Here is a 27,868-nt window from a genome sequence, read left to right on the forward strand (position 1 = left end):
TTATTAAATAAAGTAAAAAAATAGTACATTCACATAAGAGCTTCCACAGTTAAGTTAATGAAAAACTCTTACTGTTTCTGTAGGTACCTCACTTTTGACTGTAGAAGCTTATGACGATAATTCAACAGGAGAAAGCATAAAATACAGGCTCTTCAATGATAATGAAAATGTTTTCTCCTTAGACCCCAAGACAGGTACATTTCTTTAAATTTGCTTTTCAAGCATTTGCTTGGGGCTTTAGTTATTGGAACAACTGTTAAAAATATATATATCGTTTCTTTGCTGTGTTTATTTTATACAAATGTATTTTCATTGCTTAATATTAGTTTAAATAAAAAACTATGGGCAACAAAATATAACAAGGTCCTCCAAGCACAAGAATGAGTTATTTTATTCTAAAAATACATAAAAATACAATTTTCTACAGTTAGTCTAAAGTAAAGGGTATGGTGGTATCCTGTTAAAATCATGAGTAACACCACTGATTTCAGTAGACTAGTATAAAACCTCTGTGAAAGGACAATAAGACTTAAGTGTATCCGTTTTTAAAACTCTTGTGCCCTGAGGGACTAGCAACTGCCAGCCTTTGGGAATCAAGATCCTGTTATTTCATAGAGAAGTAAAAACTTAATTAAAAAGGATGATATAATAGTTTAATATGAAGTAGGGCTGTCCACCTGGCTCAGACATTCTGTTAGACTCGCTGTTCTGTAAAAGACAGATATATATTGAGGGAATATTCCCAGTAAGTTTGACCACTCGGTCCTCTGTACATTGCACCCTATCCAAGTTAGGTCTCATAGGGGTAGCCCATTAAACATGAAATCTCTTTTGTTATGCTTGGGCGCATCTACATGTGCATTAATACACTGTTGGTGTTGCGAATTAAGTTTAGTACCTCTAATATAAGGTACTACACAAATGTGCAGTAGCCAGCGCTAATGTGTAGTAGCAATGGTGCACAGTCTTTTTCTGCTGCTTAATGCACAGTAGATTAATTCTATTGCATATTAGCATCTTAGCACAGTTTTTGCCATGACACGCTAATTCACAGTAGAATTAGTCTCATTTAGACATGCCGCTTCAGACCTCTTTTTCCTTTACTCCCAGATCTCAGTAGAAAGGAATCTCAGTATCCACCATCACTGGACCAGATACCCATTTCAAACATACCAGAGGAAGAGATATTGGAAGAAACACCTATTTGCATCTTATCCTTCTTTCTGGATGAGGCATGTTTTCCAGAAATGTGCACATTTCTCACAGAATATTTCTCACAGAACAAGCACAAGGATAGTGAGGGCAGAGAGGGAGTGATGGTTTTGAAAAATGTGCTCCTTTCTTGCAGCACATTTCTCACAGAACAGGCACTGCCTTTCTGACTTCACTATCCTTGTGCTCAATTTTTTACATTGTAAAAGGAGAACTAGGGAATAAAAAATCATAAACTGGCTTAACACTAAAAATCAAGGACTAAACATTGATATTGTTGTTATGGTCCATTGGGTGCATCTACATGAGATACTGACTGTGCAGCAGCTTAATTCTGCTGCACAGTAGCGTGCAGGGCAAAAATCATGCTAATATGCTCCTGTGCGGTAATATTAGGCTACTGCACAGTTAGCATCACTAAAACATGATGTGTTGGCACAACTGTCCCGTCGTGCCAGTTACTGCACATCGATTAAGTAATTGGTTATACAAGCATTAAACATAATGCGCATTAACTACAGAGCATTAATTACCTTTTAGACATTCCCATTATATTTTACCTAACGTCTGAATCCTTTCCACACATGAAAGGTGAGAATGACCCTTTTGATAGGCCTTGATCTCTTTCTTGTCTGCTACTTATAAGTCTATAACCCCTGGGAATTTCTCTCACACCTTCCCACTACTGCTCTTTACAATGCTGTGCTTGGCTTCTGCTAATCAGACTTGAGGAAGAGTGCCTTGCGTTCAAAAGCTTGTTTAACTCAATCCCAGCTTCACAGTTGGTCCAATGAAAGATATTATCCTAAGAAATCTTTGAACAAATAGGAAAGCACCACATCAATTCTATTACAGGTTTCCCTCGATTTATATGGATTCTTTATGTAAAAATTCATTCTTATGCGATGAGCATATTTAGACCCATAATTTGTTATATGCGAGGTAAATTCACTCTTATGCAATCAGCATAGATGCCCCCCCACCCAAGCCAGTAAGTCTGTGGGCAGGGAGGGGAAAGGGCTGTGGCTTCACTCAGCCCAGCCCCGGCTGCAGCGACCTTGGGAGCAGCCGACACCAGCTACCTGCACCAGGGCATGGCACAGCCCAAGAGCAGAGGTAAATGGGGCAGGCGGAGCATGCTGCAGCCCAGCAGCTGCAGGCTGCTGGTCCCAGCCATTCTCGGGGCCGCTGCAGCCAGGGCTGGGGTGAGTGCCGCTCTGTTCCCTCTGCTTTGCTGCCTTGTGCAGCCCTAGGAGCAGCACCCTGCCCTCTGCCCCTTACCTAGTCCCTCCCTCACTGTCATGGGAACCTATCCTTATTTGTTACATTGTAAAGTGGGTTTGCTTTATGCGAATTTAATTTATGTGCTGTTCTCCAGAAATGCATGTATAGCATAAATCAAGGGAAACCTATATATCAGGACAGGGTCTCTCTCTGACTACTCTTTCTGCAGCTATATCTCATTAAAACTGTTTCATTTCCTGGGTTTGACAAACACCTTGGCAGATACCCTCAGCAGGAGCTTCTGCCAACACTTTGAATGGCCTTCAAAATATAAAGTTGTAACCAACATATTTTGCAAATGAGGATCATCCATGGTTATGGACCTACCTAAATTGGGATGAAACAAAAGGTTTTTCACAGCCCACTTGTGGTGTGCAGAGCCACTTTTGGGGGTGTTTCCTGGTAGCTCTGCCACTCACTGCTGATTGGCCAACTGGCCCCAGAGGCACCACCCCTCACCACTGATTGGTGATTAGTAGAGAGGATGGCCCTTCATGCAGCCCCAGCCCTCCCCACTTATTGGCAGAGGGGCCCTAGCAGAGAAGGAGGAACAAATGGGTGGCCACCATCTTGACTTCTCCCCTTCATGCCACTTTGCCAGCTGGTGCCTTCCCCACTGGGGAGCCAGCATTGTATCTTTTGTAAGGTTTTTTTTTTCCAGGTGATCCTGCAGGAGATTGTGGCAAACACCATTTTTGGAGTGATTACAGAAACCGCCATTTTCCATGGTTTCCACAAAAGTTGCAAAAGCATGATTTAAGTAGATCCTTATCCATGGTGAATCCCTTTGTCACCTTTGTAACAGCAAATGCCAGATGTATAGCCCCAGGACAAGACAAAGCCTAGATTCCATTACAGATACATTCTTACTTCCATGGGCAGGGAAGTATCTATAAGCTTTCTCTTCGGTTCCTCTAACTTCCAGTGTACTAATGGAAGTGAAGAAAGAACACTCATTAGTGATACAGTACCAGTTCATCTGAGACAGCATCGGTCTTGACCCATAGGACCTCTGCATACCACTACCACCACCTTTAGCCCTCCCACTTCTTGACAGCCTGCTGTCACAAAATCAAAACCAACTCCTACATTTGGACCTCACCTTTCAGAAATAGCTGATCAGTGGTTAAGTTCTTTGCTCTGAAAAGAGACCTTGCTGTAAAGAAGTCTAGAATTTCCCTATCAATAACAGGAAAAAGTCTGTTAGGAATATGTATCTTGAAAAATGAAATCAGTTTTCCACAGGGGCTGCAGCCAGCCAGCTGCATTCACTTAAATAGGAATCCAGCTTATCTTTGGTATTTACTGCTGAAGAACTCTGGGCTCTTTGTTAACTCAATCCAAGTCTGTTTAGCTACAGTTTCAGTCATTCATCTTCTGGTACAAATCAAGTCAGTTATCTCACATCCTTAGATGGGAAGATTTTAAAAGGCTATGATAGGATGGAGTTTCAAGGTCTAGTTCTACCACAGGGTCTGAACATTGTCCTTTCTCAACTCATAGGACCATTATTGTAGAGGTTGGTTTCTTGTTCTCTTCACCTAACAAATGAAATAGCATCTTAGTGTTAACAACATTTCCTAGAAGAGTTTCAGAACTAAATATACTCAGGATATTCCTACTATGCATAATATTCCTCAGGAACAAGGTCTCTTTCAGCGTCCACCCAATATCCAGGCTTAAAATTCTGAATTTTAATTTTGACCAGAAAGCACATTTACTAGCCTCCTTCACTGATTTCCACTGCCACAAAGATCAGGAGAGGCTTCATTTATTAGATGTACATTAGATGTTCATTTTGTACATCTAATGAATGTCCTTCCTTTTATAATGAGAGAACAGAACAACACCTGCCCATGTTTTTAATTTCTTATCCCAAAAGAATGAAAAGACCCAATAAATATCTAACTGAATTATATCTTTTGTAAGGGTACCAACACAGTAATTGGCAAATCTTCCTTGTACACGTATCTGCTTATTCTATCAGTATACTTCAGAAGCAGCTTTTTGGAAGTGTTCCCATTATGGACATGTATAAGACTGTCGTATGGTCTTCACTGCTTATCTTTACAAAACATTATGCTGTAGTTCAGAGCTTGTACACTTCTGCCTTGACTTTGGCAAGGCAGTCCCTTCATTCATTGTTTAGGAAGATGCCAAAGTTCAGCCGCCTGCAATGGCAACTGCTGCTTCATCCCCTACAGTGGGAATGTATATGTGTATGATCACTCCAAAGAGAAAATGTGGTTATTTACCTCTGTGGAAACTGTTATTTTTCAGTACATGTCTTGCACCTTACCTCTGTCCCTGTATCTTCAGGGTGATTGTGGGGCACATGCATGGCCATCTGCAATATTCCTTTTTAAATAAGATGAAAGCAGTTAAGTTATTTTGCACTATTGGCTGAGGGCACAGGAGCACATAGGCCTCATGCTCTGCCCCAGCAACATGGGTGGCCAAAGAGTTTGATTTGCATGCACTGAGTACACATACCCTTACAGTAGAAGGTATATGTGCACAACCTGTCTCAAAGAGCAACATTTACTATAGAAATAAGTAACATTGATTGTCATCTAGCCATTTTTGTTAGTTCTGTGGTACATATAGCAGGTTATTAACTGCATTTTACACTAGATTAAGGAAATGTGCATGCTTAGGAGAGTTCTTACCTGGTATTTTTCTTACGGGCCATGAAACATATACTGCAACAGTTATCAAGCAAGGATGGTTGAAAAATGTTCTAGGCAGTAATGAAAAATATCCCAAACCATTATTTTTTTAAATGTTCCCAAATACAACACGCATTCAATTTCTGAATACCAACTGACTATTAAAATGTATTTCCTTATAGCTATATGCAAAACATATATCTAGCGCTTAGTTAAATGTCAAACATGATTTTCAGTCATTTATTTTATTAACATTCATCTGTCTTATTTAATGTAAATTAAATGTACATTAGGGAACTTTTGTATAAGGCATTATCAAAATATCCCTTTCTGATAAGATATATAGAACAAGTGGCAGACCTTCAGTAAATCAGGAGATTATAGCCACCACAAGTACAATAGTTTTCCATCTAGATGGCCTTCTGAAATAAAACAGGATGGAAACTACTTGGGGGTTCAGCACCACTAAGAATCAGGACCCACTCACTTCTTAAGCAAGTGTCTAAAGAGTCTAGCTTTAGAAACTCTTGTTTGAAAATCTTGGCAGTAATGTCTTATACTTATAGGATTTGTATTGAACACCATCTGTAAAGCTTCCACCGTTAACAATATGGATTCTTTTTAAATGTTATGTTTATAAAAAAAGGCAACTGAGATGACAGAAGTCTTTGTCATACAGTTCTCACATACCAAGCTAGAGAGTATGCTATCCCAAGATGTACACATAGCTCTTTTTCACACTATCAAAAGTAACATGCCTCAAGAAGAAAATGTTAGTGAAAAGTTCAGTATGCAGTCCTCAAGCTGGTTTCAGGTAATTAGTGCTAGTACAGTGAAACATCCATTTACATGAAGCTACACCGAGTTGACAATGTGATTTTTATACCCATTGCAGACACCCATCACTGATTATCTCACCACTAACTAATATTTCCACACAAATGAGGTCCCTTGTTGCATTGTATGGGCACTAGACACTCTCATTATCTCATGTTAAAGATGATATTACTGCTAGTCAGTTGTGCAGAAGGACTGTAAGCTATAACACTGACATTAGTTCACAGGTTATTTATTTACACCTTATCAGCCATTTTGCTTCATCTGCCAGTTTTTGTTGAACCAAAAGTAAAATTAAAGGAAGAGAAAAGTGACAGAGAATCAGTGTGCAGACCTTAATTTCTCATTGTCCAGACACAATAAAATAATCAAAAATTGTAATTGGGGTGTAGTTGGTACTTTTTTCCCTACCCAACAGTTATTTTATAATGCAGCTTTCATTACTAATTTCTGGTAGAAGAATGATTTGCTTAAGGCATGGCTACAGTGCCAAAAGCACTAACAAAAAGCATGCCCTACTCATTCACACTTGCTCATCATGAATCAAATCCCAGAAATGAGGCAGTGTAGTCAATTCAGTATGTCCCTGAGCATGCCAAGCAGGAGTGAGTAGGCATAACATGCTTCTGGGTAGTATTCCTGGGTCCTCCACAGTGAGAGTGTCCTCATGTGAAGAATTATAAAACCAGCGTGGATTTCCTTGTGGAGCATAGCTCAAACTGCTGTGTTACGAAGGCACAGTTGCAAAGATTTGCCTCATTCTGATACAAATAAAGCTCTTGATTTTATGAAGTTGCTTGTGTGGCTGTTAGCTGGAGAAAATTATTATGCCCTAGATTTGTGCTGTTACCAGCAGGAGGGAGAGAAGTCTATAGTGACAAAGTTAGGTGATCAGAGGAAGCAAACACTTACACTGTTTTTAGAATTCACAGATGTATTCAATGGTGGAGGCTGCATAATGAGAACTCTAAAAACTACATATATGTTGTGTTTCAGTTATAAATATATATTTTCATCTTGGTGCTTTTCCTTCAATAGTAAACAATTATTTTTTCTTTATTTCACTTTTATCATCACCTTAAAATTTTATTTCACCTATGAATGTACATAACATAAATTCTTTAAATTGTTTTTGGAACTAAAACAGGTGAACTTAGACTGAAAGAGCCGAAGTTTCTTGATTATGAAATCAAAAGCAAAATACATCTTACAGTTTTGGCTGGAAATGGCTTGACTTCAGCACTTTGTGGCATAACAGTTTTGATACAAGATGTGAATGATAATGCCCCTAAATTTGAACAAAGCTATTACAAAACATCAGTGTGGGAAGGCCAAATCTACAGTACATACATCATGCAGGTAATGGGGAATATGTATTTACAAATCAGTTTCTCTAGTTAAAATTAGATTTAGCCAAACTGTGTCTATAGTCCAGCGATGTATATGTCAGACTTATACTATGCAAATGATTGCAGTTGGCTACCTTCTCCAATACTATGATCCTTGTTTGGCAACTTGAAAGACTTAATTAATTTTGCCTTTATGTGATCTTCAGCTTCAGTTAATTTTTAATCAAGGAGGACCAATATCCTATGTCTGCTTACTAAGTTTGCAATTGGTCATTAGTTCAAATTTTTTGTTCAAATTTTTCTTTTCCCTCTCTGTGCCAGATGAAGAGAAGTTCTTCCACACCACTTTAGGCAATTTGTACAAGTGCTTAACAACCATCATCATTGGAAAGTTCTTTCTAGTATGCAACCTAAATCTCCCTTTTTTCATTTTAAGATTATTACATCTTGTCCTATCCCCAGTGGACACAGAAAACAATTAATCTTCATCCTCTTTGTATGAAGGGGATCCTTTTATATATAAAGATTATCTGATATGCCATGGTTTCTAGATCCCTCATCATTTTTGTTGCTTTCCACTAAACCAGGGGTGGGCAAAATGCGGCCCACCAGGCCATTCTTTCCGGCCCATGGGGCCCCTAAAAAATTTAGAAAAGTAATATTTATCTGCCCCCAGCCACCTGTCACATGGCATTTGATGGCTTGCCAAAACTCAGTAAGCATCCGTCCTCCCAAAATAATTGCCCACCTCTGCACTAAACTCTTTGTAGTTTGTACACTTTTTTCTTGCAGTTCAGTGTCCAAATCTGGACACAGTATTTCAATTGAGATCTAACCAAAGACTAATAGAGTTACTTCTTATGACTTGTACATGACACTCCTGTTAATACACTATGTAATTAGCTTTTTTTTACATTGATGGATCATACTCAGATTGTGATCCACTATAAACCCCAAGTCCTACTGTAAAGTACTGGACCCTATTTAGCCATCTCCTGTTTTGTGTTTGTGCATTTTATTGTTCCTTATTTAGTGTAGTACTTTGCAGGTGCATCTATACATGCACAGTTACTGCACAGTAACCTAAAATTACTGCATAGTACAGGTATGCATCTACACATGAACACCTATACTGCACAGTAACTATGGTGAATTATGCCAGCTTGGGTGTAAATTTGATATCTGCATGATGATTATCAAATTTACTCCTGATTAATTACAGCGCTGTGACACACATGTAGACACCTTACTGTGCAGTAATACTGTGTGGACTGACTTGGGACTAACTTTAGTCCCAATTCAGAGCACACACCGCATTAATGTGCTTTAATACCTGCATGTGTAGATGCTGGGCTATTTATGCTTACTGCACAGCAAATTTAATGTGATGTAAATGCATGTATAGATGTGTCCTGACCTGATTGTCCTTGTTGAATTTTATCTGCGTTAGTTATTTTTCTAATTTATTGAGGGCCTTTTGAATCCTAATCTGGTCTTCTAAAATTGCAGTTATTTCACCCAGTTTAGAGTCATCTGCAGATTTATGAAGCGTATGCTCAACTGCATTCTCCAAGTCATCAATGAAGATATTGAACAGCATCAGACCTAGAACAGACCTCTGGTGAAGCCACTTAATACTTCTTCCTAATTTGATGCTGAGCTATTAATGACTTCACTTTGAGCACAATTATAGAAAAAAGTTTAAACTTTATGCTCTTATCTTATTTATGAGAATTCCTTAGAAGACATTCTCAAAGCCTTACTAAAAGTTAAGATGCATCACATCCACTGCTCTGATTTTATCCACAAAGCCCATCGTCTTGTCTTAGGTGGAATTGAGCTTCGTTAGGCATGACTTCCTGTTGAAAAATCCATGTTGGTTGTACCTCGTTATGTTGTTACCCTGCATGTGCTTCCAAATTTGTTACGCTCCACTGTGTTTCTGGGTATAAGTATTAAGCTGATTGGACTATAGCTCATTAGATCGTCCTTCTTTCCTTTTTTGAAGATGGTCACTATGTTTACCTTTTCCAGTATCCTGGGACTTCACCTGATCTCCATTTCTCAAAGATAATAGCCAGTGTCTCTGATTACTTTGACAAATTAATTGAGTACTCTAGGATAACTACCATCAGGCCCTTCTGATTCCAAACCATCTATCTTATTCAAATAATCTCTCATTTGTTCTTTACCTACTCTGTGCTAGGTATGCACCCATCCCCTCCTTGTCATCAGAGAGTTTTTGTGAAGACTGAAGTAAAAAGGCATTAAATATTTCACCCTTCTCTGTATCGTTCATTATTAGCATCTCCTGTTCCTTTAAGATTTCTATTTTCCTCTGTCTTTCCTCTGATATCTAACATATTTAGAGAATCATTTCTTGTTACTTACCATATGAATCTATAATAATCAAAGGCATGCTTTCACTTTTTTCCATTACCTGTCCTTCCTGAACTTACTATGCCCATCCAGTTGTGTCAATTATCCCACCATGTCTATTTGGTTCCAATTAGGCTATACTTTTCTTCATATTTTTGTGTTAGTATATATTTAAAACAACTAGATGAGTACTAAATTTCACTCTGACATTCTTGTTCAGATTTCCCTATATATCTTCTTCTTTCTGGGCCATTCTAAGGCTTTATTCAGGTCATCCTGCTCTTTACTTGCCTGTGGGCTTTTTATAGGTAGATTCTTGCTACCAGTAGTGTAATACCTCCAATATGAGGGCACTTTTACACATGCTCCAGAGGTGGAGGGAGGGGCGGCATTTTAATTAGAGCAGCTCTGAGAGCCTAATTAAAGTGCCACTGCATCTCCTGTATCAGTGTCCCTGAGTTTAAAAATGTCAGCGAGGGTACTGGAACTAAGCTCATTTGAGCTTTAGTTCATGTGCCCTCACCACCATTTTTAAAAGCAGGGACGCTGATACATGAGATACTGGAGGCTGCTAGAGTGTGGTAATTGCCACGTTCCAGGAGACTCAATTGAGTCTTCTCCGACACACTGGAATTTGGCACTTCGGAGCAGTCTGTGCACTCTTATGTATAGGCGCCGTGAGGTACTAAATAAATATGTATTAGGCTGGTTTAATGCCCAGTAGTGAAAGCGCATACTTTTTTAGTGATGCTTAATGCTCAGTAGCTTATTTTATTGCTTATTAGCATATTTGCATGGGTTTTTACGCAGTGTTTTAATGCACAGTAAAATAAGGTACTGCACATTAAAGCACACATGTAGACATGTTCACTGTATGTGTATGTGTATACATACACACAGTATCTATACATACAGTAAGGGGCCACATCTTTAAAATGAATTAATTCAGCTAACCAGAGTAAAATCCATTCAGTTAACCAAAATGGAAGTAAAATGGAAGTCAAATCCAAGCATTCAGTCTAAAACGGGGTGGGCAAAATGTGGCCCATGGGCCAGATGCGACCCGCCAGGCCATTCTATCTGGCCCATGGGGCCCCTAAAAAATTTAGAAAATTATTTTTTATCTGCCCCTGGCTGCCTGTCATGCAGCCCTCAATGGCTTGCCAAAACTCAGTAAGTGGCCCTCCATTCAAAATAATTGCCCACTCCTGGCCTAAAACCTACTGTGAAAGAACAACCAATTTATGTTAATGTAAGTGTACAAACAGTTCTTACTCTGAATGGGTCCAGTCTCCAAAAATATTTCCACCTGCTTATTTCAGAACTAAAGAGGGGCATAGTTTGGGCTAGAAAGGAATATGTTTTTCTCAGTGAATGCCTTTCCATTGCAAGTCAGACCATAATGAAGGTCATGTTAGGTATCTCTGAGGATAAGTAAATAGACAGGAACAACTGTCCTGAGGGCAAAGCCATTAGACAAATGAATGGACATAGTATTTAAAGGAATACATATCTGCCACTGGGAAAAAAATCATTAGACGATCAGTCCAGTGCAACACATGGGCATTTTTTGAGAGGATAAAACTTCCTGTATTCCCCGAAATGAGAGAAGCATACTTCTGGTCTAATCTGGATTATATACATTATATCTCAAATTCAACAATAAGAAGTACAAGTGGGGATAACATAAGGGACACTAAAATAATTATTATACAAGAATATATTAGTTCAGTCACCTAATGCTTTACCTCTTGGAATTTTGAAATCTTCAGCAGAACGCTCCAACCCAAGATAATATAATCTTGTTATTTTGCAAAAACATTTCTGTTTACAGGTTGACTGTGAATAGGTTGACTATTGCAACCTTGACTGTGAATAGGTTGACTATTGCAACCTAACAGGTTGACTGTGAATAAGTTGTAACTTCCATGGCAATCACATACAAAATTTTGGTTGTAAACTATTTGACACTTCCTTTTAGTTTGTGTATCCAAAATGAAACTAACCGGGGGGAGTGGGTATTTCTGATATAATGCTTTTCTTTGAGAAGGTGAAGTTAGCTATCTCTAATTATGGATTTTATTTCCAAACAGATTTTTGCAACTGACCTCGACAGTGGGCTAAATGGAGAAATTGAATATTCAGTTGTATCTGGTAATGAAAACAAACTGTTTCTTATTGATTCAGCACAAGGGATTTTAGCAGCGAATGCAATCCTGAATTATGAAGACATTTCATCATATAGGTTTGTGGTACAGCAACTTTATAAAATACATATTGATCCTCACTTTATTTACCTTAAGTTGATAATGTTTGTGCTGTCTATTTCTATAGTTTCATACTGCTACCCATCATTTAATAGCTGAAGGCCTGCCACGTAAAACGAATAGTGACAGCAAAGTCCATTACTGATTTTGTAGAGTCTCTGACACTGTTCCCTTTTTGGAGAAAAAACATCATTTTCTTAAATCAGTTGCAACACACACAGACATGAGCACTGTAGCTGATCTTCTCAGACACCTTATGCATGATGACAAGTGCCCACATATGGAGAGGAGGGAACTGTACCAAGACAGTTGAAACAGATTTACTCCTTCCTTTGTTCACCTATAGGAAAAGAAATAGAACCATTTTTGACACAAAAGAGAATTTTAAATTATGGATATGATTTCAGAGTTAAGTGATAGAATTTTAAATTGGAAGCAGAGCTTGAATTTCATTGTCCTGAGATGATGCAGCATTCCTGAACTTCTCTTAGCTACCCTCTTGCTTTACAGAGTCTTTTATTTCTGCAAGAAAGCACAAGTTTCTAGGTAATAAGGATGAGGATAGACCCTTGAAAATGTGAACAAGTGGTTCACTAGAGTGAACCCCAACTGCTTATCGAAGCATGCAAGAAAGGTAAAGTAGTACTACATTATGCCTGTCTTCAGAAAATGACCACTGTCACGGCGGGGTCCTCACGGAGGGCCGTGATCTCCTTGAGGCCCTCTCACCGCGCTACTTCGGCCCGAGGGCACCCTCCATTCTCGCCCGCCACGTCTTGCTGTAATATGTAATAGGGAGGCTGCCTTGTGTTTCCTCGGGCACATGAGCTCCTGGACCCCTCGTGGGTCTCCCCGTACAATGGGAGCTACCCAAGCACCCCAGCCTTATGGGCTATGCGTGGCTCCTACCTCCCCTGATACCACGCCCCAAGCCTCGCAGATGTAAAGGACTTTGTCCGGTCTGTCTCTCTACTGTGGCCCACCCTGGGCTCCCTCTCTCATGCCCAGCCTCTTGCTGGGACTCTCGTCTGGCCCACTCTGGGCCTCCCCTGCTGGTGTGGTTCCGCTCAGGGACTCTCTAGCGGGCCTCCGGTCCTATGGGCCAACCGCACGGATACCCTCCCTGACTCTGGCTCACCGCGCTGCTACTCCCTGTCTTCTCAGGGGCAACCGCAGCGCCCTGCCTGGGTCTGAGGGGTATTGCCGCACTAGCCTGCAGCCAGGCTCGCTATGCCCGTGCGCCCACACTGGGCTATTCAACAAAGCACAATGGCGTTCCCCCTTTCTGGGGCTCGCCGTGCCCACACTGGGCTACTCAATAACGTACAAGGGCGTTCCCCCTCTCTGGGGGCTCGCCGCGCCCATGCTGGGCTACTCAATAAAAACACAATGGCGTTCCCCCTCTCTGGGGCTCACCGCGCCCACACTGGGCTACTCAATAACGTACAAGGGCGTTCCCCCTCTCTGGGGGCTCGCCGCGCCCACACTGGGCTACTCAGTATGGCCCCGCTCTCTAGGGCTGCTCAGTATGGCGCTCCCCTCTTCTCTGGGGCTCACCGTGCCCACACTGGGCTACTCAGTAATACCGCCCCTTTCCTGGGGCCAGGGGCTATGTTCCCCCCACACGCAATCCGGGGTCTCGGTCCCCGTCCGCAACCTACGGGTTGCGCCCGCGACCCACTGGCCACGCTCCTCACCGTCAGCTGCTTGCGCAGTTGCGTGCGAGCTGCGCCTTCGGGGTCTATGTTCCCCCACATGCAATCCGGGGTCTAGGTCCCCGTCTGCAACCTACGGGTTGCACCCGCGACCTACTGGCCGCGCTCCTCGCCGCCAGTTGCTCACGCACTGGCGTGCGAGTAATCGAGGCCTCCTCCAACCCCTACAGCCTCGCCCAAGCCTCCGGGTGTAATAACACAAACACAAAGGAAAACCACAGGCCCCTAGGCTGTAACACAAATGCAAGCCGAATGGCCATAACTCATCATCATAGCTCAAGCCTCCAGGGCTATCACGAGCTGTACTTGCGACTTAGGCTCCTTCCCATATCTCAGCCAAGGAAGCTCCTGCCTCTCCGGCTGCTGGCAGAGAACCGCCAGCCTGGCCTCAGCCCTGAGCTTTATAAGGGCCAGGCCCTGCCCCCTACAGGCAGCTGGCTCCCCTTAGTTGCTCCGGCAACCCACAGCTGTGCTCACTTGGTTCTGCCAGGGCTCTCTCCCTGGCAGTTTCTCCTCTCTTAGGAGCAGGGGTGCCCTGCGACAACCACTTTGACACCATGGGTGGATTGAATGTGAAGAAGATTATCACCACCTACATTTTCCCCAGTCAACAGGGAGCCATTGACTATGGGAGTTTTTGGATCCTAGTAAGGGCAAACCCAGTTCAGATATCAGACACGGTCTTATTTTGAATAGCTGTATCATCTACTAAAGAAAGTGCCTTGTTTTGCTTTCTGAAGTATCGGGAGCTGAAAAGATGACCATATTATTGTCCTTTTCCTCCCTGGTTCAGCATTTGAATGGAAATGTCTTGAAATCCAGTTGCATTGTCCTCTCAGGAAAATTCTTATTTCAATAGAAATATTATTTAAGCATAGAATGTAGGGGCGATCCTTTTCAGACAAAAGGACATTCACCTTATTTCAGCTTAATTTGCAAGAATTCCACAGCTGGTTCTCTGCATAAAGCAAGTCAAGTCAATATAAACATACAACGTGCTGCTGACTTCAGAAACAGAATCATCTTCTATGTGATACTTAAGGGTGATTTTATTTTTAATTTTGCTAGGAATGTTATCCATATACTAACTAGAATTCATGTGGAGGGTACAAGCATTGTCATCTATCAGCTGTTCTTTGTTAGTTTTATGATATTTCTCCTGCAGTTCGCCACTTCACATGCCTTTTTTACAAATTAAACCATGATTAGAAGCACAAAGCAAACAAATAATTATATGACGAGAAGGTAAAGACATATTGATTGATTAGCATACCAATCCAGTTTATATACCGCAGTCTTAAAAAGAAAAATACCTAGATTACTGTATACTGTATCATTAGAATTATGATTTTTTCCATATGACTATGACTAAGACACTTAGACTAAGACTAAGTCACTTGCAAGTTTTCCTTTCCTCTGGAGACTCAGATTTTTAATCATCCAGTCATTGTTCTTAAAAGCCATAATAGCTTTTTGAAAATCATTTAGACCAACGCAATATGATTACTTTTAAATATCAGTGTAATTTAGTAATAGACACCTATGGGAAGTATTTTATGTGAACTTATTGTTTAGAGTCTAGAAAATTTCATTTGAAGTTTATTTTTATTTTTCTCCTAAGTCAAAAGCATCTGTGATTTTTAGTGTATCTATGACAACTAAATATGCTTCATTCCTTCAAATACTTTTTAAAAAGAATATTGGAATAAATATTCTGAGGAAACACAATTCACTGTTAATGAAGCATTAAATATCTAAACAGAATGATATATCCATATATCTTGAACACCAATTTTTTTTTATTAATATTTAAGTTTGAATAATTTAATAAGTTCATTTTTAATGAAATTTTGTTATAAATGAAGTTTTTATATGCTCCCCTTTAATAAGCTATGGATTGTTCTTTTACTGAAAGAACTTAGAAGAGCAGCAAAAGGTGTTTTAAAAAATGTTTTCTCTAATTTCAAAATGGCATCATTGCTTTTTTTTCAAAATTTGGAAACAGTTGCTTAGTTTAACTAAATCGAATATTTTTTCCCCAGAAGTTCTAAGTCCCCCAAAATAGGGAGTTATAATACAAGTGCTGACAGAAACTTAATTTTAATGTCTTAGCTGAGATGTTTTTATGAGATTTTTTTTCACTGAAACCTTAGAAAGTGATTATTTTAGTAAAATATTTCCATATGTACCTTGCTGATATTCATTCTAGACAAAATATGCTTTCTATACAGAATTATACATGGTCACCAGTTAAATACAAGCCTGTAAAACAAGTTATGTATTCTGTTGATGTCATAAACCGCAGAAGCACCCAAAGCACAGTTTGCATGATTCAAGAATGGCAGTAGAATCTACAGCTTAAATTACAGCACTAGTGTTCCATATTGTAATATAGATATTAAGAAAGTCACCATTTTGTTGTCACTTCAGTCAACACTGTGACTCAGAAGAAGAAGAAACAATTCACTCTTTGAGTGATCTGCAAGAAAGAATGACAACACTGTATATGACAAAAATGTTTATGTTTTATAAAGATTCAATGTTTCCTAGTCCCAAAATGTTTATACCTTTGTTTAATTGGATTGACTTTTTGATCAACTCTTTAAAAACATTTTTTAGAGCAGATACTAAACTACCTTAGGGTTGGTTACATTCCACAGAAATAAATTTGATTTAATACTGAATTCCACTTCTGCAGAGTTTGGGTTGTTTATGATAAGCAATAGGGTCATGAGAAATTTCGCTGGCTGTTTTGTTTCGACACTGTTTTGACTTGTTTCGAGCTTGAAACACTCAAAATTGAAATGAAACAAAGGGTTTTGAAACAGCATCAAAATGAAACAAGGGCAGTCAAAATGTTTCGAAACTTTCAAAATGTTTCGAGTTTTGAAGCTGAAGCTGGGCTTGCCTGCAGAGAAACAGAAAGTAAGGAGAGGGAGGGGTAAAAAGGGGAGAAGGACATGGTGAGGATGTGCCTAAACACACAAGCTGGAGAAGAATCTTCTGCAGGAGAGGAAAGCAAGGCTCTGTCACAGTTTGGCTGCCTGAGATGCTGCTGGTGCTACTGTGCTGCTTACTGTTATTACCTGTTATCATTTAAAGTAGTGGACCAGGCTGAGGCTGTAGGGGAAAAGGAGACCTCATTGGGGTACACTACCATGTTGTGCAGAGGCCCCAGCACCAGTGAGGGCGCACCTTCACACACACACACACACACACACACACACACACACACACGAGTTTTGCTTGTCAGCAGCTTGAGGTGCAGTTTCCCAGAAACCCCTACACCTATTTCCTTGACAACTGGCAGGCTTCATGGCCTCATCAGGGGCTACCATACCTGCAGTTTTCACCCTGCTGTGCCTTCACACATACAAGTGACATGAGTTTTGCCATCAAGATTGTGAGGTGCAGTTTCCCAGAAACCCCTGCACCTATCTCCTTGAAACATGGCAGGTTTCATTCCTTCAGAAGGGGCTACCATCCTTGCTGTTTTCGTCCGGATCTGCCAAAAAATGACAAAAAGTTATAGGCAGTTTCGTGCTTCCCCATTATAGCCTATGGGCGAAACGTCAAAACAGCATCAAAACAGCAAAACAGTTTCAATGAAACGAAACAGAACAGTGCTTTTGAAACAAAACAAAACTCAAAACAAAACACTGTCCCAGCGAAACAGTGAAATGGAAGTGAAAACAAAATGGTGCTGTTTCACATAGCCCTAATAAGCAATATGTTCTTGATGATGTAGAAACTAGTTCTAAGAAACTAAATCTTTGTATGATTTTTTTTTTTAATGGATCACTATTATCTATCTATATAAATGGAACTCAAAGTAATGTTAATTAAATTCAAGGCATTTCCTTGTGTAGTAAGGACCTGCATGGGACAGTACACTGATGATAAAATTTGACTCCATTAAAGTCAATGAGCTCTGATAAGGCCACAATTTACTATGAGCTCTTAGTGTCAATTCGGAGTAATTTCTGTATTTAAACAAAGATTCTTAAGGAAGTTGTTACTTTGTTTCATTATGAGCCCAGTATGTCTTTGCCACCTGGGACCTCTTGGACTATGTCCTTATAAGCTATCCAAAAACAAAAAATTCCAGTTACTCATTTGTACGCTGGAAATTAAAATGCAATTTTGGAAAAGCAGTTCCAAGAAGAAAGGAAGGTATTAGGTATTGTCCTCATTTTTAATTTTTCTTTGCACATTTGATAATATTGTTAACCAAGTCTGTGATTGCTGGCTGCCAATGACAACTGTAGCTTCCTTTCAATACTAGGTTGGTTGTACAAGCCACTGACAAAGGAAACCCCAGACTTTCTGCTACATGTATAGTAACAATACAGGTGGTGGACATTAATGACAATGCCCCAGTTATCCAGGCACCAGGCAAAGTACAGGTATCTGAAAGTAAGTACGGTGGTATAGCAAGAGTATTATTGCTGTTAGGGAACATTAAACTGAATGACTGCCTTTCATGGTTTTTGTAACAAAATGATAACACTGGAAAAACCTCAGTCATGACAAAACTAATGTTAAGATATTGAGAAAAACAATGGTCTTTTATAATTCCTGGATTCCACTGTCACATTCCTCAGACATTTTTTACATTCCTCTCTCATTTGTAATAGAAACATTCACTCTTAAGATGAAAACACTGAAATTTTATTATTTTTAAATTACTTAGGTCAGAATTTTCAAATGTATTTGCCTGATATTCAGCACTAAATCTATATTTTACCATTTTAGTAAAGTCCCTTAATTTCAGGGACACAGCATCCACAGCACTGCTTGACAGGGTTTCATAGCTGCATGCGCAGATCCAGTATCATGCAGCCAACACTGTCGTTGGCTGTGCAGTGCATGTACAATGAGCTCTCTCAGCTCACCAGCATGTCAGTGCAGCTCCTTCTGAAGCTGCATACATGTTGTGACCTTTATGAACTCACCAGCTGATCAGAACAGGCTGTGGCTGGAGCCCAGTGAGTACTGTTTCCTTCATGCCCCCCACTCCACTGAATTCAGCAGCAAGGGAAAAGAGGGGACAGGTGGCAGTAGCATCTTACGGGCTCCGGACTGTGTGTGAAAGCTGGGACTGCAGCTGGAGCTGGCCCTGGTCAGAAGGTGAGTTCATAGCACTCATGCCACATGAGGAACTCTGTAAGGCAACATATCCAAAGGGAGATGGAACAGTATGTGCATCTACATGAGATGCTTGGTGTGCACTAGAGTAAATCTACTGCGCATTAGCGCACCATGACAAAAGCTGTGCTAATGCACTAATGTGCAGTAGAATTAGTCTACTGTGCATTAAGCATCACAAAAAGGCCATGAGCCTTTGCTCCTGCGCAGTAGTGTTGGCTACTGAGCATATAGTTAGTACCTCATATTAGAGGTACTAAACTTAATGTGCAGTAGCAATGGCACATGTAGATGCACCCTGCGCCACCACACCTCTTGGATCCCTTCCTGCATAACTGTATTTTATATGGCAGTCTATAGTAAATTGAAAATTAACATTGACATTTCTAAAGACTGAACCAAGGTTATTGTACCTTCTATGCCTGGATCTTGCATTTATTCTAGGATATACAACTAACCTGAACTAAAAATTACATATGAAGATTTAAAATAGATGAAATATGCAATATCTATCTACCCTATGCTTTTTAAGTAACTGGTCACTATTTTGAACATTGTTGTTTCAGATGCCCCACTTGGTTTCTCTGTTACTCGGGTATTAGCAAGTGATATGGATTTAAGCCCAGCTCTTCTCTATAGTTTTAGTGACAATGCTAATCCTGCAATTAAGTTTGCTATCAATCAGTACACTGGAGTAATCACACTTGTGGAGCCATTGGATTTTGAAGAAGCTGCTCATCATGAGTTGTGGATCAGAGTTTCAGATTCCATATATGAAACAGAAGCACAGCTCACTATTAATATTTTGGATGTCAATGATAATCCACCAGTGTTTACTCAGGACTCATACCAGGTAAGAATGTGGCAAATCTGTAGAACTTAAATATGTTACTAAATGGTCATATATATACATGCACACACACATATATCACCCTTGAAAGATGCTTTTTGTGTTCTTGAAAGATGCACTTGAATACCCTGAAGAAGGAATTTCTGTCTGTCAGTGCTGCATCATTAGTAGCAGTGCAAGTTTCTACATGCTCTCTTTCTAATGTATTTCAACTCTTATTTACTGGTCCTGTTTGTAGCACTGAGAGTGTGTTCAGTTTTTGTACTCATTCGTTCCTTAAGCTCAGTGTTGACAAAACTGTACTTCTGTAGAGGTGCCGGTTAGAGCTAAATGCTTTTATGATATAAGTAGCAATGCACAAGACACTTTTTTGAGACCACGACACTACCACTGTGGGCTACCACACAGCGACCAGATGACAATACAGTCTAGTTGATGTTATTCTATACTGGATTTGAATAGAAAAAAAAGTGTCTTTGCCCCAGGCCACTGACAGACATTCATTTAAGGACACAATGGGATCTGATCCCTGATCCCAACAGTTGTGCCTCCTGCCATGCCACATCTGTGTGGCAAGATGTGCAGTTTTGGGATCATGGATCATGGATCCCAAATGTATTCTACTTGCTAGTGCAAGGGGAGCCTGGGATGATCTTCCCAGGACCCCAGCTTGGTGCTTGACAATCTGCTGATTGTTAGCTGGGCCAGGACATCACTGAAGCTCTGAGTAGCTTCAGTGTGGTCTCTGCCAACCAATGGTCAGCTGATTGCTGACTGATTGGGACTGCAGCAGGCAGGACTGGCTCCAGTGCTGTCATGGATCCAGCCAGCAATCAGCCAATTGCTGACCAGTGGAGACTGCACCTAGACCAGTTGAGACCCCTGATGCGTTTTTTGGCTGGTTTTCATTGTTCAACGTAAAGCACAATGGAAACCAGCCACAAAATTACTGTATTTACTTGGATACAAGACAACCTTGAATATAAGGTTATTCTCCAGTAATTAGATTCTGTATATGGACAGTTTATAAATTTGTTATAATTTTCCAGATGTAGAATCTAATTATCAGAATGTTGTCTTGAATTCATCTCCCTCCTGCTGCTACAGCAAGAAAATAGTGGCTGGGAGGGTGGGAGTCAGATGGCCCCCTTGACATCTGCCCCCACAACTTCTTTCTCCTGCAGCCTTCCTGCCCCATCTTACTGTTAGACCCTGCTCAGACTCTGTTCCCTCCCCAAGAACACTGTGGAAATGAGCTGTGTGTGACAGTAAGAATCAGAGGAGGGGAGAAACTGCAGAGGGAGGGAAACAGGAGACTGCTGAAAGTCAGACTCTGGCCTCAATCCTGTCTGCTGCAGATTTTAAGCACAAGTACTCCATAAACACACTTTTGATCACCCCTCTGGTACCTACTAAGTACAAACTGTACATGATATCAGTCCAGAGCCGAAAGGCTCATGATGTATCCTATATAGTTCATTGAACTGGGCCCCAACAGAGTCAACAATGTTTCAAGCCATGGTGGTCCCACAGCTGGCACTGCTGAGTATGTGTATATACTCCAGATACTCCCACAAAGGATCCATGTGCTAATCCCTCCTACTTGTCACTGGAACCAGATGTTCTTGTCATAAGTCCTGGGAGCCTCTGAAAAGTTATATGCAGATGAGGCACAGAGGTGCCTCATCTGTCTTGACCCCATAGAAGGCAAGGCCACATTAATCTTATATGACAGGCTGAGAGAGAGGGGAACAGAGCCTCTCAGCTACATAGAAGCTTGGTGATATTTGCCCAACAATTTAAGGCTTGTGAAGAATGTGCATCACTGGAAACGGGAAAGAAAGGCACATTCAGCTGTGGGAATGAAGAGGAAGTCAAAATATATTTGATGTAATGGCTCACCATGTCTTGAAAAAGAGTTAGTACTGAGGGGGACTGAGTACAATGGGCATTATGTCTTATTCAGATGGCTTCACTAATCTATTTTTGTGGTAGGTTCCCAGCAATGTGTTTGCCCAATATGGGCCATGTGTTTTATGGGCATGCTCAGCATGGGCAGCATTCAACCAACTTCATAGTAGGTTTCCATGACTGAGCCCGTGACGCTTTTGACAGCAGTTAAATTATAGCCAGTATAGTTAATGGAAGGGTCAGAGGGGCAGGGTTGCTGGTATGTGAATATAGAATGAAGGGCTTTTTTTCTTCTTGTTGATTGGGAGGGAGAAAAACGTTATATTCAAGTAAATATGGTATTATGCATATTTTGTGGAATAATGTTGTGGCTTATTTCCTGTTTTATCACACCATTAATTGCCTGAACATATGACCAGGTTGCAATTTAAACCACAATTAACTGGTGAATCACATCTCAAGTGTAACCTCTGCCAGAGGCCTTAGTCGCTTAGGCCTAGATCTGAGACTTAAGGGGTGTGTCTACACATTCATCAATGTGCCTTTGCTACTGCACATTGAGTACCTCTAATACGAGGTACTAAATAAAGGCAGAGTATAGCAAAGGCAAACTTTTTGTGATACTTAATGTACAGTAGACTAATTCTACTGTGCATTAACACATAAGCATAGCTTTTACCGTGACACACTAATGTGTGGTAGAGCAGTCCACTGCGTATTAAGGTGTCTTGTGTAGATGCACCCAAGCACATACATGGCATAGGGATTCACAATTTAGAATCATCTTACGGACTTAAGCACATAAGTCATCCCTTGAAGTAGTGCAGATTAGATCACTCTTACAACCCAAAAAAGAGGTGCTGCCACTGGCCACCTTTTTCATAACAATCTAGTGATTAGAGTACTTATCTAGGAAGAACTTGGTTCTTCTAGTACCTCTCCAGTGTGACAGAGTTTAAGCTCATGTAGGGAAGGAACTGACGTAAGATGGATGGGCAGTCTAGTCCTCTCCTATTGGAGTTGTGTCACTGTGAAGCCAAGAATGTCAGATTCATAGAACCACAGAAAGAGAGAGGTAGAGAGAGTGAGCAAGTTAGATTGAGTATAACTAGCCCAGTGATGAGACCCCTGCTCTGTATAACAGGGGAAACTTGGGCTCTGATTCATGCTTCCTAAAACGTCTTACGAATTTTACATTAAACATCCAGTGGATAAAAAGCACAGCATGAGGAACAGGGACAGGAACCCAGGACTTTTCCTCCTCTGTGGAGTACATACATCACTGGGCTGCTGTCATGCTTGCTCTTGCTCGCTTGCTCTCTATCTCTCTGTCCCCATGAATCTTGCATTCTTGGCTTTACAATTGCTCATCTCCAACAGGAGCTGTGCAGGATACTCCTACCTTTGCCCATAGCCTGGTAGGTAGGACAGTCTTTTGGGAGTGGAGAGATATAGGTTAGATGAGGACTTGTAATCTGGGTCTCCCACTTGGGTAAATGCTTTAATTACTAGGCTATTACATAAAGGTCCACCACTATGATGTTTAAGTAATTTGTCAATGGTTGCTGTGCTTAGTGTAGAACCTCAGACAGGTTCTTAATATAAGGTGGGCGTGAAGATGCTCAGTTCAGCCAAGATGGAAATGCCTCTGGACATATGCAATAATAGACATTTAGTTGCCTAGATGTCATAGTTTCTCATGTACTTCCTGCACTTTTGTTCCCAAAAAAACAGCTGCTTGAAATTGGAGAGCTCATTATATGTGAGAAATATGGTAAGAGTGGTTCTGATGCTTAGCAGGCAAAAGTTAAGTCTGCAATCCACAGGGAGCAGAACCATGAGCAAGCCTAGCTCCCTAGCTGCTACTACTCAGTTATTTACTACAAGGAAAAATTGTGGGGGGAGGGGAGGGTTCATTATGCCTTTAAAAAAACAACGTTTGTATCTTATTCTGCAGTGTATTTTGTACAAGAAAATATGATAACTTTATTGGCCAAAGCTTAGGCATCTAAGAGTGCATCTACATGAGATGCTTTACTGTGCAGCAGACTAATTTGCTGTGCAGTAAAGCATCACCGTCTACATGTGCACAGCAATTAGGGTGCAGTAGACTAATGTAGTGTGCTGCTGGATAGTCCCATTACTGGTATCTGGCAGCACAGTAAATTACTGTGCTTACATGCATGTGTAGACAGTCATGCCAGAATTAGTTTACTCTGGCTCATATCGAGCCAGAGTATATTCAGTCACATTAATTGCATGTGTAGAGGCACTGTAAGTGATTAGGTGGGGCTTTTGTGGATCATTCACATTAATTTAGGTGCCTACATTTTATATGCTTAAGTGTTTGTTTTGGATCTGGCCTTTAAGCCTTCCCTATCTCTCGTGTCTTCTGGTTTTGGAAAATGGTATAGGCAAACATTATGTACTAGTGCTAAGAATATTTGTGCAGATTGATATAGACATTACAGGCAAGATTATTAACCAGTGTAAATCAGCTTTGCTCCATTGGCTCTGATAATATAAACCAGCTGAGTTTCTGGTCCAAAGATTTTTTAGCTCACTTTTGCCTAAAGTAGAAAGGCATATCTAATTCCCTATTCACAGCACAGAAATTTTATTGTACTATCACATGTTTTCATATGTATCCTAAATTTGCATTTAAGTAAATACAAATGCAACTTACGTACTAATAATGCAAACTAGATACTTATCTTTTGAAGTTATGACATAGGTAACTGTTGTATCATATTCAAGTCTTAAATCTGATTTCAGGTGCCAGAAAATTTTGATCACAAAAATAATACATCTGGGCTTCACATAATGAAAGCTCTTTAAAAAAGTAATTAGTTTCCTGATTTCCTAGATTCTGGAAAAAAGAAAGAGGCATACAACTTAAATTATAACATTATAATTTAAATTAAATTATAACATTCATAATGACACTTAGATTTTTTAGGGTATATAAGAATCTTCTAAGGTAAATAGAGATTTCAGAACAGGCCTCCAAATTCTGTTCCTGAACTGAAAATATGATGCAACTGAAAGAAAGGAGAAGTGTTAGTTTTAGCTACAATATACATTAACTTATTTCAGTAAATGTATATCTGACTCAATACATTATTTCACTCAGAAATGAAATCTCTACTGAATGGATCTATTAATCACCAAGTTCACTCTTTACCTTGGATGCATTTCTTGCATTATTTATAATGTCTCAGTTTTTACATTTTCCTCTCAGGTGAAGGAAATCAGGTGAAACCTTTCCCAAATCTGGGAACTGTATTTGTTTTCAATAATCAAACTTTTAAAACGGTACTTTGCTATTTACAAAATTATATATGCAACTCCTATTGTTGTTTACATTTCAGGTAACAGTACCTGAACTCACACCTGCAAATACCACTGTTTTGACGATCTCTGCTATAGACAGAGATTCAGAGCACAATGGAATTATTTGCTACAAAATTCTGTCTTCTGATGAGGGATTTTCAATTGATTACAAAAATGGTGAGTCTGTTATACGGTTTGTTATGAAATGAAGACATATTATATAGATTTTTTCTGGTCACTGAATTTTAGATGTCTTTGGAAACTTTCATCCTGTATCAGTTATGCATGAGTCACAGTGCAACAGTGACTTTCACAACGTTCATGAGAGCTGAAAACCTGATGGCATCTTGGTCCATAACACTTTTTGTCTCCAGTTCCCACAGCTGTTCCTGAGAGTCCACGCTTTACTTCCAGATACTTAGGTGAAGGGAACGAACGTAGATTTTCCTCCTCCCACTCTCCCTACTGTTTTACAGCAGCAAAGTACAAAGCAGAGAATTACAACATTGTGATCTAACTGGAAATCTACTGTAACTTGTGTTAGGTTTCATTTTGTTTCAATTAAAATAATGTTTATGTGTATTTGATAACAGATGATACTTGCTGCTACTATAATAAAACTCATATAGTTGGTTTGCTTAAGTCTTATGTATTGAATACTTATGTTATAACTTGTGTAATGCATTAATCTAAAGTTGAATTGAAAATTAGGCTTTAGGAGCCATGTCTATATGAGCCGCTGACTGTCTATACAAGTACTAAATGACTGTGCAGTAATGACAGTGTAATCAGCGTCTTGTGTAGATGCAGCCATAATGTAAGAAAGACTTTTGTGACACACATCATTTTCTTCAGCAACCACCATCTAATTCTTCTAATTAGTTCTGACCTAAAATTTGTTGTACGAATCTTTACATATAGATAAATTGTTGCCAATATTTTAAGGAATTACTAACATGCCCATTAGAAATTATCAGATTAGAAAACAGTGCACAGTTATTACTCAGTTTGAGCACATTCATATAAATTATTGCTATTCATGAGCATTCACAAGAAAATATTTTTTGAGTGCTAGAGTTTGGGTAATGGCAGTACATAAAAATATCCATGTACAAGTGCCTCACATAATTCTATTGTTTTTTCATGCAAAGATGTTCACCATTTATTCTGCCACTGTGAGCCTGTCAGGCTGGGTAAGCTATACATCTACTAAATAAATAAATACGTTCTTCATTCACCACTTTCCCTCTCTATTTATGTGTCACAACAACAGGAATATATAATACACAGTATATTTTACATAAACTATTATGTATTTAAGTATATATTTTATTACATATAAAATATATTTTTTCTGTTGTTAAAGTGTGAAGCAAGAACTAGAAGTAACTTGGCAAAGAAACTGGGATAAGGATCTAAGAACAGTCTCTTAAGTTTAATGAGGATTCAGAAAAGAAAAGAGCTGGCTCTGGCTGGGAAGGACATTGAGGGAGAGGGGAAGGATCTGGACTGGAGTCTGGAATCTAGAGGAGTGACACTAGATGTTGTTTGGTAAGGAGACTTATGCAGAAGTGAGAAACCTGAGGAGCTGAGTCTAGAACTGGGTAGAAGAGGGTAATTAGACTGAGAGAAGGATGGGGAGGGGCAGGATTGTCAGAAGAGACTGGACTGGATCAGAGAGAGATTGTAGAGGAAGAACTGGAATAAGACAGAGGAGGTGAAGTTTAGGGCCACCAGGCAAAAGAATAACTTCCCACCAAAGCATTCAGTCTTCCTGAGTATGCATAGGAACCCAACACTGTGCTGCCTGCACTGTCAGGGTGGGGCTGAGAATTCAGTCAAGATACCCGAATCCTGTGATCTACTACTCACATCCACATTCCAGCATTTAGCTGGCTCCACACTCTTCTTCCTAATTCCTGTGCTCAGTCACAAAATATATCCCATGTTCCATTGTGCCACATGGAACAGTCTGTTGAGTTGTTCTGCAGGCACCTCATCTCTACTCAGTACCCTTGGGGCTAGAAGGCATTTCTACCCACCATGGTATGTGAGCCTTTGTATGCTAGAAGGCTTTGTCACAGTCCAGCACACTGCTCTATTTAGCATGGTTGTGGGAATTGTAGGTCTATGAGGTTTCTGTGGCTCAAATATCCATTATCAGAGCAGTGTACAGAGAGATGTTGGTGGTCCCTTCAGATACTAAGGCAGCAAAGTGTAGCAGGTTTGGCCAACCTGATGCAAGCTGCCATTGCCAACCTAACTCCCGTTATAGAGCAGCATTCCTGGAGCAAGAGAACTTGCACAGGTTAGTCAGATCACATTGTTTTGCAGACATGGTATGAACAGCAGTGACTCCAGAACTTCAACTGGAAGAAACCAACATTCCTAAATCAGTTCTTTAGTGTCAGAGTGCCTTACTGGTACAAAAGCAGATTGCTGCTCTGATTGCTATGTGTCTGTGGGTGCAACTACATGTGCAAATAACGTGCACAAATAAATTCTGGAATACATAGCTCTAGAGTTTATTTGTGCGCAGCACACTGAGCCCAATCAGAGCAGCCCAAGACTGCTCTGACTAGGATCAACATGATGCAGAGGGGCTGGCTGGGGCACAAGGGTGCTTCATCATGGATCAAGCCAGCAGGCAGCCCCTGCACTGAAGCACCCTCGTGCCCTAGGCAGCTGAGCAGTGTATACATGTGCTGCTGCACATGAAAAAAAATCCAGAGCAGGTGAGTACTTGTATTTACAAGTACTCACCTGCTCCAGAGTTTACTAGTTTCATATGCCCTAATAGGAGTGCACATGTAGACACTGAGATGTTTACTGGGCAGTTAATTAGGCAGTTCCACAGTAAACATCTTGTGTAGACGAACCCTGCGACTAACTTGTTGAGAACAAGTTAACTGTC

General features: G+C 40.2%; 1 protein-coding gene across 1 annotated transcript in view; it reads left to right on the forward strand.

The window, feature by feature from the left end:
• DCHS2 (dachsous cadherin-related 2) overlaps positions 1-27,868 on the forward strand; it is a 201,443-nt gene that overhangs the window by 164,493 nt on the left and 9,082 nt on the right. The window contains exons 14-19 of the mRNA XM_006264105.4: positions 84-194; positions 7,150-7,361; positions 11,824-11,975; positions 17,998-18,128; positions 19,427-19,713; positions 24,993-25,131. Of these exons, the coding sequence (XP_006264167.1) occupies positions 84-194; positions 7,150-7,361; positions 11,824-11,975; positions 17,998-18,128; positions 19,427-19,713; positions 24,993-25,131 (1,032 nt within the window). The remainder of the gene's footprint in view (positions 1-83; positions 195-7,149; positions 7,362-11,823; positions 11,976-17,997; positions 18,129-19,426; positions 19,714-24,992; positions 25,132-27,868) is intronic.

The sequence above is a fragment of the Alligator mississippiensis genome, chromosome 2 (genome assembly GCF_030867095.1).
Source record: "Alligator mississippiensis isolate rAllMis1 chromosome 2, rAllMis1, whole genome shotgun sequence".
NCBI classification, from domain to species: Eukaryota; Metazoa; Chordata; order Crocodylia; family Alligatoridae; genus Alligator; species Alligator mississippiensis.